This window comes from Lichenostomus cassidix, chromosome 3 (genome assembly GCF_008360975.1).
Source record: "Lichenostomus cassidix isolate B80296 chromosome 3, HeHo_3.0, whole genome shotgun sequence".
NCBI classification, from domain to species: domain Eukaryota; kingdom Metazoa; phylum Chordata; class Aves; order Passeriformes; family Meliphagidae; genus Lichenostomus; species Lichenostomus cassidix.
In genome coordinates, this window is record NC_139483.1 from 105,931,522 (window position 1) to 105,946,032 (window position 14,511).

The following is a 14,511-nucleotide window of genomic DNA, read 5'->3' on the forward strand; positions in this document are numbered from 1 at the left end:
TAAAGTCCTTTTTTTCATGAGGTTGATTTTTCTCTATGATATGTATGCACTCCTGTATTTGTAACCACAAGAGCTCAGAATGGGATATTTTAAGAAGACATTACAATAGCTTGGATATAGCTCAATGCAGATGTTCATGAAGTTCTGGCTTTAATTATATGTAGTAGTTCATTAACCATTAGAATCCTTTGAATTTTCTTGTAATTTTTTACACGTTTTGGATCACACCCAAACTGTAAAAGTGTTAGTGCTATTGCAATTGTCTCTATTCTTCCAGCACATTCCTACAGAGATATTCTCTGGTGAAAGATGAAATTTCTGTTCTGAGGATTGGTGTGTTGCTATTGTGCCTTGTGAAGCAAAACTAGAACTGGTTTCACTGGAAGAAGGAGAAAAGGACTTAGTGCTTTTAAACAGCCATGGTTAAATGGGATATATAAATGAATATTTGTGTGCTCTACTGTTATCATAGAACAGTTACAGACTCATAGACTTATGGAATCATAGAACAGTTTGGGTTGAAATGGGCCTTAAAGATCATCTTGTTCCAACCCTCTGACATGGCAGGGACAACTTCCACTAGAGCAGGCTGCTCCAAGCCCCATCCAGCCCTGCCTTGGACACTTCCAGGGATGGGGCAGCCACAGCTTCTCTGGGCAGCTGTGCCAGTGACTCACCACTGTTACAGGAAAGAATTTCTTTCTAAGAGGAGACTTTTCTAATTTAAAACCACTCTGTCTTATCCTATCATTACACACCCCCATGAAATGCCCCTCCCTGGTCTTGTTGTAAAGCCCCTTTATGTACTGGAGGCTGTATTATCCTGCTTCTGGATGGGGTGAAAGCTCTTTTGCCATCTGTGCTTTTGTGAACTGCTCCATCAGCTGCTTTGGTTTCAGAAAAGAAGGGCTATAGCTCCATGAGAGTAATAAAGGATGATGTTTAGATTTACAGTTCCTGTAAAATGATGATATTGTGTATGAAGCTTTATGTTTCTCTTTCCTCCATATGTGTTAAGATTTAAAACTGACTGTTGGATGAGAACTGATCAACAGTTTCCTGAACAGGCAATTGTTCAAATGAGTCTTGGGGGTTGACATTGCTGGGAGGGGTAAAGTTACAGTCAGCATTAAGCATTGTGTTTGGTGAGTAGTGTAGAATAATTGCTGATGACTGATAGGAGGCAAACACTGCACTTTGGAAAAATAAATTGCAAGTGGTGTTTTAAGGGAAAATTTCCTTATTTTTTGAGGGAAAAATGATCTATCATTTTTGTGATGCATTTCTTTTGGTTGTTTAGTCTGTCTCCAAGTGCAAATGCTTGCTTTGGTAGTGGCACTAGTATTTTGAATCAAGGACATGTTTAACTCTGGAGTCCTATACATTGATTTAATTTGTATTTGGGAGTATGGAAGCCTACCATCAAAGATTTCATGTCCAAGACACAATCCTTGAAAAAAGAGAACTGCTAAACCCAAAACATTTTGAGAATGTTTTTGTTATCCCAGGTTTTCAAAACATGAAGCATTTGGAAAAGGTTTGATAGGCTTAATGCTTTAGATTTCTTTTTTGCTTTTACCATGTTTTCAAATGAAATACATATTTTTAAAGAAAAGCTCAAATTACTCCCTGCTCTAACATTGTCTTACCCTGGTATACAAGTGCTATTAAAGACCTCAAACACTTGTCATTGGTTTCATGTTTAAGTATTTGATTCAACAAAAAGTGTCCCAGTAGTTCCCTCCCTGGTGCCACATGTAATGATACAAAAGGTAATTTGGAGACTTGTTACTGAAAATTCAACAAGGGTCCTGAAAATAATTCAGATTTTGTGTTACTGAACCGTGAATCAATGGGTAATGAAATGCCAACACTTTCAAAAGAACTACCAATGAAATAGTACAAATCTGACACACTTAAATAGAAAAAACCCCAAAACATTAATTCTATACAGCCACTTCCTTTGGTCTCTGGAGAACATCATCTGCTCCTTGACCATGCCCGTGCCTAATCCAGTATCTTCTTTCTACAGTGGTCAATGCCAGATGTTTCAGACATCGTGCTTTGTTTATTTAGAGTCAGTCACCTTCAAAGCATTCAATCCCTTCAATATCTTGAGCTTGAGCGAACTCAAGTTATTTTGAGATTGCTGATGGAAGACAAGAGGAAGGAGCTGTTTCAACAAGTGATCTGCACTAATTGCAGGAGCTGAAACCTTCCCTGATCCTGAGTTGGTAATATGAAAAGCATGCTGTAGGATGGCTGTTCTGACAGAGTAATTGAATATTCAGAGGAGACAGTAGAGTCTTGACTGCACTTTGGCTGTATTTCTCTGGGTCCTTAATAGGTTAGCCTCAGGGAAAAGTCCTAATGCACTGGAGAAACAGCATGAAAAGTGTGTTTCAATATTTTGTGTTGCATTCTGATTTTGTTTGTTGTTTGCTTGTCCTGATGCCTATCCTGCATAGTTGCCTTCCTTTTGAGGGAGAGAGCTGAACTAATTCCAGGACTAGATGTGCAGCATCCCCAGGGCATGTATCCTGCCAACTGGGAAAGGAGGTCCACCCCAGTAACTGATTTTATCCCAGAGCGCTTCCTTGAACAAGTGAGATAAAGGCACTAAAACAGTGCTTTTTCCTGGTCTGATGCAGCCCTGTCACTCAATCTGATAACTGGGGCTGTGCCTCAGCTTTTTTCTTATGAGCAAATGCTGCCCTGGGGACTTGGAAATTAATGTGCTGATTTGAGCAAATATTTATTTGGCACACACCTCGAGGCACTGCAGCAACAGAATTGTTAAGTAAGAACTACAGGCTAAAATTCAGAGAAATCAGAGAATCTAGCCCTCACAGTGGCAGCTTAAATGCTGAAGCTAAATTGCTGTGTGTTGGTTATCTCTAAGAACAGTAATTGTAGCTGGTTTAGACACCTTGAAATTTGTTGAGACTGGTGGTCTTTCACAGCACTCCTGAGCTAGGTTTTGGTGTTGGTATGGAAGAAGAGCTATTCCCAGTAAAAGCTCTGGATGTAGGTCATATCATTTTGGAGAATAAGAAGAAGTTGCTGGATATGGCTTTAGGGAGAGAGAAAAAAGCCCTGGGAGTGCTTAACTTGGAGCAAATATAGCCTACAGATGCATCTGCAAGGAAAGCTAGAGTTGATGTTGAAATGAGAAATCCATGTGAATTCTCTCAAACCACAAGAGTTTGTGCTTCCCTGGATGCACTGTCATGTCTTGGGAGGCAGGGTGGTGAGTGTGAGGAAGCAGTGCACCTTGCAGGGATGGAGGGTAACAGCATGCCAAGCTGGCTCCTCAGTGCCACAAAGATGTTGAAGATCTGGAGAAAGTACATTTGGCTGCCAGGAAGGCAAGGGTGTTGGAACATGTGATGAATAATGGGGAAGTGAGGAAACTGGTCTGTTCATCTAGAAGTAAAAAATTAGGAAAGTGGTATCTAATTACAGTTTTAGAATACCTAAAGGTACAGACAAAATAGAACAGTTTTCTCTCTGAAAGGTACCAGTGGGTACAAAAATGTATCAATAAAAGAACCAAAGGGAACAAAAAGAAGTCCTAACATGGGGAACTCCAATTGCAAGGAATGAAAACAAAAATGTCACTGTGAAAGCTGTTAAACTGTGGCACAGGGTGCTCAGAGAGGTTGTGGAGGCTCCACCCTTGGAGATGTCCAGAACTGGACAAGGCCTTGGGAGAGCTGGACTAAGCTGGCTCTGCTTTGAACAGGTGGATGGACTAGATGACTTGCAGAGGTATCAGCTTAAGTTATTCTGTTCTTATGGGCCACCAGGAGAATAGTCATTATTATTAAAAACCAAGTTTTTCTCTACTCTATCCATTAAGAGTCTACCAGCAGCCATTCCATAGTACTCTACCTGGATTCCTCCACAGAGGAAGATAGGGACAGGGCATTGTGGGGTGGCCACTGGTAGGCTTGTGTTGGTGGCAGTAGTGGGAATGGGGTTTCCAAATGCATTGCAGAGAGGAGATCTGTGGGGTTGAGTGGGACCATGGCTGACACTGATGTGGGACATGCTGTAGTGTTCCCTGTATGGATGTCTCTATCAGCAAGAGGGAGATTCCCTCAAGTGCAGCAAAGTTAGGATTGTTTGGAAGTTCCCATCGCAACCTGACTGTAGTCAGCCCTTTTGACTCACTGTGATTTTAACGAGACTTTGTCCCCCTGCTTTATTATTGTCAACAACTTCATTATAGTGGATAACATAATCCTCTAAGAAACAAGGAGAGATTTCATTTTGCACACTGTTTTCCTTCTAAAAAGATTGAAACTTTACAGAACTGGAGAGAAAGCAAAGCTTTGGGGAAGTGTCAAAGGTCTAGAAAAGAAGGTGCAGCCAGAAGATTTAAAATGGTGTATTGTGAAACGAGATCAAAGATGTGTGATTTAAAATGGTGTATTGTGAAAGGAGATCAAAGACTTGACTGGTGTGCCAGGATGGAATAGGACCTCATACAACCAGTTGTAACCCCAAATTTCCCCTTAGTGGCTCTGCATTTGGGCCTTTTTGCCCATGATCATTAGTTTATAGGAAAAGTGAGGTTGGAAGGGACTTCAGTTCTCTAGTCTAACCTATTGCCCTGGAGTGTCAGACCAGGTTGCTCAGGGCTTTATCCAGGAATGTCTTGAAAACTTCCAAGAATGTAGACTGCACAGCTTCTCTGGGCAAGCTGCTCCACAGTCTGACCGCTCTCTGAAGGAGCTGCTCATAAACCTGGCCTGACACTCCTGTGTTTCTTATTGTGCCTGTAATTTCTCATTCTCCTACCATGCACCAACATGAAGAAACTGGCTGCATCCCTTTGATAACCTCAGATATTGGCAGGCTGCTATTATTTTCCCAGGCTGAAGAAGCCACTGCTTACAGGGAAAGTGCTCCAGCTCCCAGCCTTCTTGGTGGCTCTTTGTACTCACTCCAGTTTATTGAAATCTGTCTTGTATTAGTGGGGAGCAAAAATTGCATGTGGCATCTAGATGATGTCTGAGTGACAAGTATGGCAGAAGGAAACTTGACAGATATGTTGATGTTGTATAAGTTATATGATTTGACTATGAGATTGCAGCATCCAAATGTTGCTTCCACTAAGGATATGAAGCATGGCTAAAGGTCAAATGACCAAGTGTCCCTAACATCCATGTCATTGTGTCTCTCCTTTGCACCTTTGTGAGATTACAACAAAATCTGCGTCCCTCATTGCTTCTTACTTACGTTTGTTGGCTGCACTGCTGTAAATCACCTAAATATTAACTACCTTTCACTAATGATGGTTTTTGTGGTTGTTTTGGCAGGTTACATATCACAGGTACTAAAGAATTACACTGACCATGCCTGTGATGGAGAATATGTGTCCCTGAGATGTCCCCACAGAACCACCATCAGCATCCAGTCTTCTTTTTACGGCCGAATTGTACCAAGTCATCAGATGTGCCCTTCTCGCTATCCCCACTCCTATGCAACTTTAATTAAAGAAGATGTTGCTTGTTCAGTTGGCACTTCTCTTCAGGTATTGTTACTCATTTTGGACTTCACCTTTCCTTGGCTAGGCAGCAGCTCTCAGTGTTGGTGCTGCACTGTATCAAGCAAGGCTACCCAGCATGGAAGCTCTGACATCTCACGCAGCTTAGTGGATAATTCATCCTTGTAGTTTAGACAGGACTGAATTAGATTTTGTTGGTGAATTTCTTAGTTTTCCTGCAACTCTAGTCAGTAACAGTTCAGGAATGTGGTTGAAGGAGAATTACACTTCAAGATTACATTTTGTTTGACTGGGTTTGAAGAGCATTATTTTTATAGTTTTCCTTCCCAATGATTAGCTTTTTCAACACATTCATAAATTGCTGTAGCATTCTTTTTGCTTTAGATCCTATTTCAAGAGGCTTTTACTTTGGTAACTTGAAACCCAGAGAGAATCCTTGGCTTTACTTCTTGTGACTCATTTGGCTCTTAGGCCACTGTAAGTGGTCGTACATCACTGTAACTCGTAACATCCCCCAGTAGTTAATCAGCTCTGACCATTTATGTAGGGAATGTTGTCCCTATGTATCCTCCCAAGAGCCCATGTGATGTCAGGAAATCAAAGGATTATGTGGAAGGTGCCAGTGTTACTCAACTGTCAGTAGGAACAACTAAAATTAGAGACATGAGTTGGCTGATGTTGAGATGAGGAGGGTCTGCTCCTGGGTGTTGAAGTAAGCATAAGTTTTCCAAGTGCTGGATTTGGGACTGTGAAAACTTTTGGGCAAAACTCTGAGGCATCCATTGTGTTTATGGCTAAGAATCAATAACAACTCATAATAAAAATTTATAGCAGAACTAGATCATGAACCTACAGGGCTAATGAGTAATTTCTTTTATAATTTGGCTAAAGGCCAGAGTTTTCCACATCACTTCTCACTCTTGCATCCAGGGTTTTTAAGAGACATTTACAGCATTTTTAAAAAGTTGATGTGAGTGCTTTGGCTTCCAAATGTTAGTGGTAAGTTCTCAAGAATTTGCACAAGGTTGGTGTAACCCTTAAGATGACAGATTTGAAGTTGCCCTCATGTCACTTCCACTGCACAGCAAAAGACTGAGCTGTAGTTTGGGGGAAAGTGGTCCTTATCAGTGGAAGGTTTTCTCAGATACGATAATGAAAGTTCATCATGAAACAGACAGGAGGTAGTTGTGTTGTTTAGGGTGGGAGAACATGGGGAAAAAGCTTTGGCAGAGGCTAGCCTTCCCTTCTTTTATTGATTTACTGAAAAATTTACTTGCAGCATTTCATTTGCCAAGGTGATTGATAGCTATGAGCATTGCCTCAACCCTTGTAGTCAAGCAGCCCACTTAAGGCATCTGGAAGAACTTGAGAAGAGGGAAGATATTACCCTAGGCTTTCCATTTCATGGTTTTATACGTAGGAGTGATTGAAAAGAAAACCTTACCTGCCTCTCTTAGCTCTTTATGTCCTCAGAGCTGTTCCCCATTAGCACTGCCTTCAGTATTTGGGCTGCTTGTAATTCCCAATCCCTGTTTATCAGAGCGAGAATTGTGTTTCCTGTAGGTAGTCCTGCAGCAGATCCCTTGAACAGTACATTTGTTACATGACTGAGACCAAAACACAATTATTAACCCATTTTGAGGATGCAGATGTGCTAGGAAAGTAGCTGACATTCTCTGTTCTGCCACAAATTTCCTGGGACACCTTTGGCAAGTTCCTGAGCCTTTTTGGAGAAGTCTCACAGTGCCCCTTTGGTGCCCCCAGACGTGGCTTTGATCCCTCAATGTGTTGTGCTTGCCCAGCGTAGGATGAGTCCAAATGCCAGAGATGAATCTCATCTTCTTTCTCAGTCCTGGAGGGGCTGAGGCCTCTCTGAAGGGTAAGCCAGGAACTCCACAAGCTGAATGGCAAGCTGCCTGCAGCTCACTGGTAGGAAATGCACATGTGTAGGAAAATTGGAAAGCTGTAGACAAGGAAATTGTGCGTATTTTTGTGGTTTTGCAGCTCAGATATATGGCTGCTACAGGCAGGACCAATTGTGTGTGCATTCTGGTTGTCAGTAATTGAAAAAGTCAGCCAAACCAAACCCTTCAAAACTAAGTATATAAAATCACCGTGTCTAATCAAACCCATGACTGTATAAATTTGCTGCTTCTCTGGAGAGTGGCCTGGAGGGAGTGTAAGGGGCATTTATTAACTCTGTTCCCTGCAAACACTAGCTCTGAGTGTAAACTCCCATTTAGAATCTCTCTCGACTGTAAATGTCCAGTTCAGACATTGTTTCTGTGTTAAAAAGGGAAAAGAAAGAGTTGATTACACTGAGACAGCCACTACTAATTCAGCTTTATGTGATTGGCTGCCAGGATTCCTTGCTTTAGTCACTTGTTTTTGTTTGAAATGAAATACAGACCACCTGGAAGAGCATGTATGAGACATTAAGTCAGTGACCCAGTGACCTCACACTACACATTTCTGTTATTCTAACACTGTAATGTCAGAGTCAGTGGTAATTTACAAATGCACAAAGAATTTGGACATTCATGGAATCATCACATTCATAGAATGGTCTGGGTTGGAAGAGACCTTAAAGATCATCTTCTTCCAGTACCCTGCCATGGGCAGGGACACCTTCCACTAGACCAGGCAGCCCAAAGCCCCATCCAGTCTGGCCTTCACTCTTCCAGGCATGGGACAGCCAGAACTGGGCAGCTTGTTCCTGTGCCTCACCACTCTGTGAGTAAAGAATTTCTTCCTAATATCTGATCTAAACTTGCCCTTCTTCACCTCAAGGCCTTTCCCCCTTATTGTATGACTGCACATCTTTCTTGTAAGCCTCTTGAAGACCCCCTTCATGTACTGGAAGGCTGAATTCTGGACCACTATTTCTGATACTATTTGTTTTCCGCAATAAACCACTTGAGGTCTGCACGGAAGAATGTCCTATTGTTGGCTAAAGTTATTGCTTATTGCCAGAAAGCTATATTACACTTTACAGCTGATTACCTGCAATTTTCTAATTTTGATAAATTGGCAGAAAATAAAACCACAGCTTATTTGTAAGGAAAACAGAAGGCCCTGAGGAGGCACTTAATTTGCTGTGCTTCTGCCCCCGGAATTTTATCAAAGACATTGAGGGCACAGGTACTGAAATCGTCAGATAAACACCCTTTCAAGAGGCATGTCTTACTGTGTGACTCATTTCCCCAGAAGGAGCTGTGCTGAGCATATGCTCTGGAGCTGAATCCTGACTCTCCTTAGAAAGATTAGCTAATTTGGGGAGGGCCTGTGGGCATGGCCTGTGCCCTGTGTCTCTTGTAATACTCTCCAGGACAACCAGTCCTTGATGACAGGAATCACTAGTGCTGCTGATGTTGTATTTCCTTTTGTCCTTCAGGCGAGAGACAGGACACCTTGGCTGCCACCATCTCCTGCTGTCACTCTAGCAGGCCTACAAAAGGGAGCAGATTCCTTGCATGCTAACCACAGGATTCCCTGAACCCTTCCTCCCCTTTTTTTATTTTCACCCACCAGGAAGGCTGCTGTGAAACCAAAAAAAAGAAGCAAAAGGGAGCTGACCTCTTCGCTGATGGAAAGATGAGATAAACTTTCCGGCAATGGCTCTCAAAGCACAGGGCAGCTCTTGATCATGAAAACAGAGGCCTGGTGTTGCTGTTTCCAAAGTGGCTCTTATTTTCCCCAATTATTCTGGATTAAAAGTAAAATACTGAGTAGAAGGAAATATTCCCAACTGCTCTAGCTTTCTTGGCAGGCCAAGGACAATGGCTCCTGACATGCCCAGATATTGCATGGTCCCACTGATATCACAGCCCTAAGTGGCCTCAACAGGAATCAGAAAGGGCCCTTTCTTATGACTCTGAACATCTATAAGATGATGATGGTAAGGGCAAAAGAAGGAAGGAATTGGTAGAAAGGAAAAATAATTGCCATCAGTACCACTGGGAGGAGAACCCACTGTTATATTGTGTATTAGAACTCTACAGTTTCTGGGCAGTTTGAACAAGGAAAGTTTCAGTCTCAAAAATGGCAGTGAGTTAAAGAGCAGTTTAGGCAACTCTTTTTCAGACCATATTAATTACTTTGTAGAGGATGGTTGTATTTGTTTGAAAACAAACCAGTGGGAAATAGTAAATCAAAATTATAATTTAATGGGAAAATTAAAAATAAGTGCAATAATAAGAGAAAAAACACCGACAGAGTCAGATACAACCTGACACCCTGTCAGGGTGGTGGCAGCAGTCCAAGTGAAGTAGTTAGGTTGAAGCAGTGATCCTGTGGAAGGTCTGGTCTCCACCTGAAGGCCCAGCAGTAACTCTTGTCACTGGGAATCCAGTAGAAAGAAGCTGCTTGAGCACTTCCAAAGCCAGTTTATATCCAGGTGGGAATGCTTGGCTCCTCCCTCCTGGGTGGGGCATCTCACAATAGGATGAGGTAATTCCATGAGTCATGCAGTGGGTTCTTGATGGGTCATTAACAGTTATCAGGGGTGAGTCACAGCAGGAGATAACAGCTAATGGCCCACAGCTTGTGGTAATAGAATAATAAATACATCTGTATTGCCACCTAGGACAATGGTGAACAGTGAGCTTAGGGTCCAGAAGAGGTTACTGCACTGCCACAATTGCTGTTGAAAATCCCAGAACCAGTTGAGTTTCATTCATGAATTTTGCCTAGGCTGAAATAGACCTCTCTGGCAAGCGGCTCCCCCAGCTAATTATTTGCAAGTAGAACTGTTGGATGCAGAGGTCATAGACCATCTCTAAAGCGTTGTGTGTTTGAAATCTTTGGCTTGACTGAAATAGCTCATCAGAGCAGAGTGATTACGTCCTGCAGGAGAAGAGGCACTGGAGGCAGAGGTGGCCAGTGCAGCCTGTTTCCCTGATAAGGCAGGACTGCTCCCCAGGGTGTAAGCCTCCTAATGCTTTGTTTACTCTAAATTTAAACTTTCCAAGTCATGGGGCTTCCATCATTGCCACTAAGACCCTGCTTGACAGTGTAATGGTTTGCTTTCGGGGATTTTTTTCCACTTTGTGTTTTAAGCTTTCCCTTTCTTTAATCCCATGACTTTTGGTTATGCATCCTTTTGTATTTCTTCAGCTTAGACCTCCTCTCCCTTTGAAGCTAACTCTGCATATAGATTAAGTTTCCTACTGTTAGGAAATGTAGGTAATGTTAATTAGGTGATATTTGTAATGCAGCTTTTATCAGGTCCTTCTATTTGGTGAATGTGTTCCTGCTCTTTGTGAATTGCTGTTTCTGGGCTCTTTCAAGGCCTTGCCAGAGGAGCACTGGTGAATCCTGCTGACTTTTAATGTCCCAGCCCACTACTGTCCTGCTGGCATTTACTACTCCCATAGCAGTGTTGGTGACAGGGAATGCATGCCCAGTTTTCAGCTTTTTATTTCACAGTCTGGTATCTTTATGTGAATCACCAAATATGTGGGCATAGTTCCCTCCTGCTGACTCTGCTGTGAGCACTGCAAGGTCCATGGGACAGTGAGAAGAAATAGCTAGTAGAGCACTAAAACCTGCTACAGATCAGGATTCAGGGCCTTTGATCTCTTCTTCAAGTGATGCACAGAAAGCAGTAATTTGGACAAAGCTGAACTACTTTCTAGTGGAGCAGGCTGGGAAGGTGGCTTGGTGAAGCCATAGGCAGGTAACCTGTACCTCATCAAAATGGATTTCAGTTCCTCATGTAGTGTGTGCTTCACTGTTCCCGTTTCTTGGAAAATCTTGCTCCATGGACTTCAGTAATTTGCATGAATGAATAGAGATGAATGTTCACTCTTCAGAAACAGGACCTGTAAATAAGTTTTCAGCTTGAAAGCACTAAGTTTATTGTGTGTTTCAAAGTATTACCAGTGTTCAAGGGTACATAAAAGAGTATCAAAATTCAAATGAAAGGTGACATGAAGTTACTATGAATGCACTGTGCTGTAGGGAGAGTTCCTGCTGCCTTGTTTGTTGTGTTTGCTTCTTTCCATAGCAAAAACTGTGAAAGTGCACCAATATAAGTGTTGGTGTAACTACACCATAATGGCCATGCCTGGACTGAATCTGACCTAAAAATGCTTAAAATTACTGGTAGCTTCTTGGATAAAATTCTTAGTCCAAATATCTGCCCATCTTCATTTGACTGCACACAGTTCTGACACATTCATGCAGCTTGCTCTGGGAGTTACTCTCCCCAGCAACACACAATTTGGGCAATTATTTAGTAGGGCTCCTCTGTGTAATTTCATGCATGACCGATATGCCCTGCAGTCATCCTTATGCTCCTTTGAAGATGGAGGCTGTACAGGGAACAGCCCTGTGGCAAAGCCCTCGTTCCCTTTGAGTTTCACCATTGGCTACTATGGGTCCAAAGTTTCACCCTAAGCATGTTGAATCTATGAACTGCTCAGAGGGACCAAGAACTCTGATAAGTTTAATTGCCTTGGGTGTTAAGCTCAGTTGTGGTTTATTTTAAGCGTGCAGGGGAAGCACTTCTTGAAGAGTGATTTGAAGAGACAGACAAAAAACGAGTGCACCCTTGGGAATGGCTGGGATGGCCTCCTTGCAGAGCTCACATCCAGCTCCAGATTTAGAAGGTTGTTATCTAATGAGCACAAGCAATTACTTAGCTAATGAGCACAACAAAATGAGCACGAGAAATGTGTTTCAGCTGCAGTGGCCACTAGAAAGACACGATTTTGAGCTTGAGGCTGCCCTTGCTTTAAGACCCGGGTCACCACAGGGAGATTAACCCAGGGCATAAATCACAGGGGTTAGATTAGTGTTTGTTTTACTTGAATTCACATTTCTTGCTCTCTTATCTCCTCTAAATCTTGCAGCTTCTTAGCTCAGTCAGGAACCAGGGAATGGAATGAGTTTAAACAGCCACAACTTCCCTCCTGAGCACTGGCTGTCAGCCCTCAGGCCTGATTTACCACTGTAATGCAATTATAAAATGGCACTGTGCAATTAATGTGTCTTCCCTCCCCTTTCATCCCAGACAGGAATTCCTCCTCCACCTTCTTCAGTTGGAGTGATTTTTATAATATAATCTAATCCGAGGTGACTTTATTTGGCTTTAGTCAGGGGTTTACCAGACTTGGAGATGTAAGGAGCTGATTGTACATCCTGTTAGGGACAGTTCTGTGGGCATGCTGGTATTCCTGTGCAAGTCCAGGTTGTCTGTGGGCCTCTTTATGTTTGGCTTTGTGGTTGTATTTTCCCACCTTTACAGCTGACAGTGACAACCAGAACAGCAAGGAAAACATAGAATGAATTGCCTACATTTTCCCATCTATTGAGCAAAACTCATGTGTGCTCAAGACATTCCCTCTCTACCAAGTGAGCTCCCAGCCTTCCTGGTGTCAGTCTAGCTGATCATCTGCAAATACTTCAGAAACAACATTTGACATCTGCCAGAGCTCTGATATTGCCTAGACATTTGATTTTTGAGAGTAAAACCAGAAAACCGAGGTCTTGGCTTCTGGTAAACACCAGAACCCCTGGAACTGCAGAGAACTGTACCTTTGGGGGATCATCTGGTCACACATGTTCTGCACAGTGTTTAAGAAGATGCTGGTACATAGCACATACTGATGAAAGCAATGGGGAAGAAGATTTCTGTGCATGCAAGGATAGGTAAAAATTGTATGTGCAAGTTTTTAAGTTAACATTAAGGCTGGGGTAACAACTTTGTTTTTTATTTTTAATTAAGAAAATGCAGCAGTCAACTACTGCTAATTTTCTTTGCATTTTTCCTGATGTATTTCACTGAGGATTGAACTTTTTTTTTTTGATTTCACTCCTTATAGATATATTTCATTATGCATAAGACATTACTCAAACAGTGTACAGGAAATTAGAAATCTTAATGATTTTTAAAATATTTTCAGGAAAAATGTTGCCCTTTGGGGGAGGTAAAATAGAGTTATGTGAATGAAAAGGAAATATTTATTTATTTCCCCCCATGAAGATTCTTTGAGTCATGGCTATTGTCAAATTTAATTGAAACTGTAGCTAAACATGACAACAAATTAGTAAAAGGCATATTGAGCCCCAAGATCAATTCGCTTTTTTCTGTGATCTCACAATGGCAGAGATGACTTTTGCTCCTTAATTTAGTTACAAATTTCTCCCTAAGGTTTTTTTTTTTCTGCCCTGTTCCACCCTTTGCATACCACAGGAAGTAAACTCAGGAGGTTTCACTTATGTGAAATGAGCAAGAGCTGCCAAAAGTTAGAGCAGAGCCAAATCAAAGTGGCACCATCTGAAGGCTCCCCATGTCCATGGTTTGCTGAGGTCAGTGAGTTGTTGCCTTCACTCCTGGTGCTGAGCCTAAGGACAGATGAAAAAGTCCTGCTCAGGTATCTCAGCTGAGGTTTTCAAAGATGTTTTCTTGTTGGAAAGTTGTTCATGCTGAAACCCAGGGAGGTTTTCCAACTGATTTAAATAGCACCCATTGCACAATGCTGAAGGCTCTTGAAAAGCTCACCCATCTGCTTGTGAGCAGGTTTGTTGACCAAAAACCCAAGTCTACTGTCTCTGAGGGGAGAAACCTTCCCTAGTGGGAAAGGAAATATTTGGGGTGCTGCTTCTTTCCCTTTCCTTAATATTAATTCTATTTGGGTATAAGGACAGCCATGGCTGTCCAGTAGCAGAAAGTCCTTTCAGGTGGACAATGATTTTGAGAGAATTTCTCTCCATATGTGTAGCCATCAAGAGTTGTTTCAGTTGTTCTTTGCTTTTTGAGATGAAAAGAGATATTTGTGGTGGATCCTCGCTTAAATTCTTTTGCAACTCACTGGATTTTGCATTAAATTAAATTTCACATGCTGAGTGAGCAGCCAACCCTTATGAGCCTAGAGGAAAGAATATGCTGTTTCTATGCATTTTAACGTGACGGTCAAGCTGGGGCTAATGCTCCCAGGCACCTCCTTCAGTGTTCACCTTTCAGCCTTTCCATCCTAAACTCTGTAGTTTTA

At 42.1% G+C, this 14,511-nt stretch overlaps 1 protein-coding gene across 2 annotated transcripts in view; it reads left to right on the forward strand.

The window, feature by feature from the left end:
* The window catches only part of EVA1A (eva-1 homolog A, regulator of programmed cell death), a 202,334-nt gene that overhangs the window by 51,003 nt on the left and 136,820 nt on the right, over nt 1-14,511 (forward strand). For both annotated transcript variants that reach the window (XM_085057001.1, XM_085057002.1), the window contains exon 2: nt 5,328-5,542. In XM_085057001.1, the coding sequence (XP_084913127.1) occupies nt 5,328-5,542 (215 nt within the window). The remainder of the gene's footprint in view (nt 1-5,327; nt 5,543-14,511) is intronic.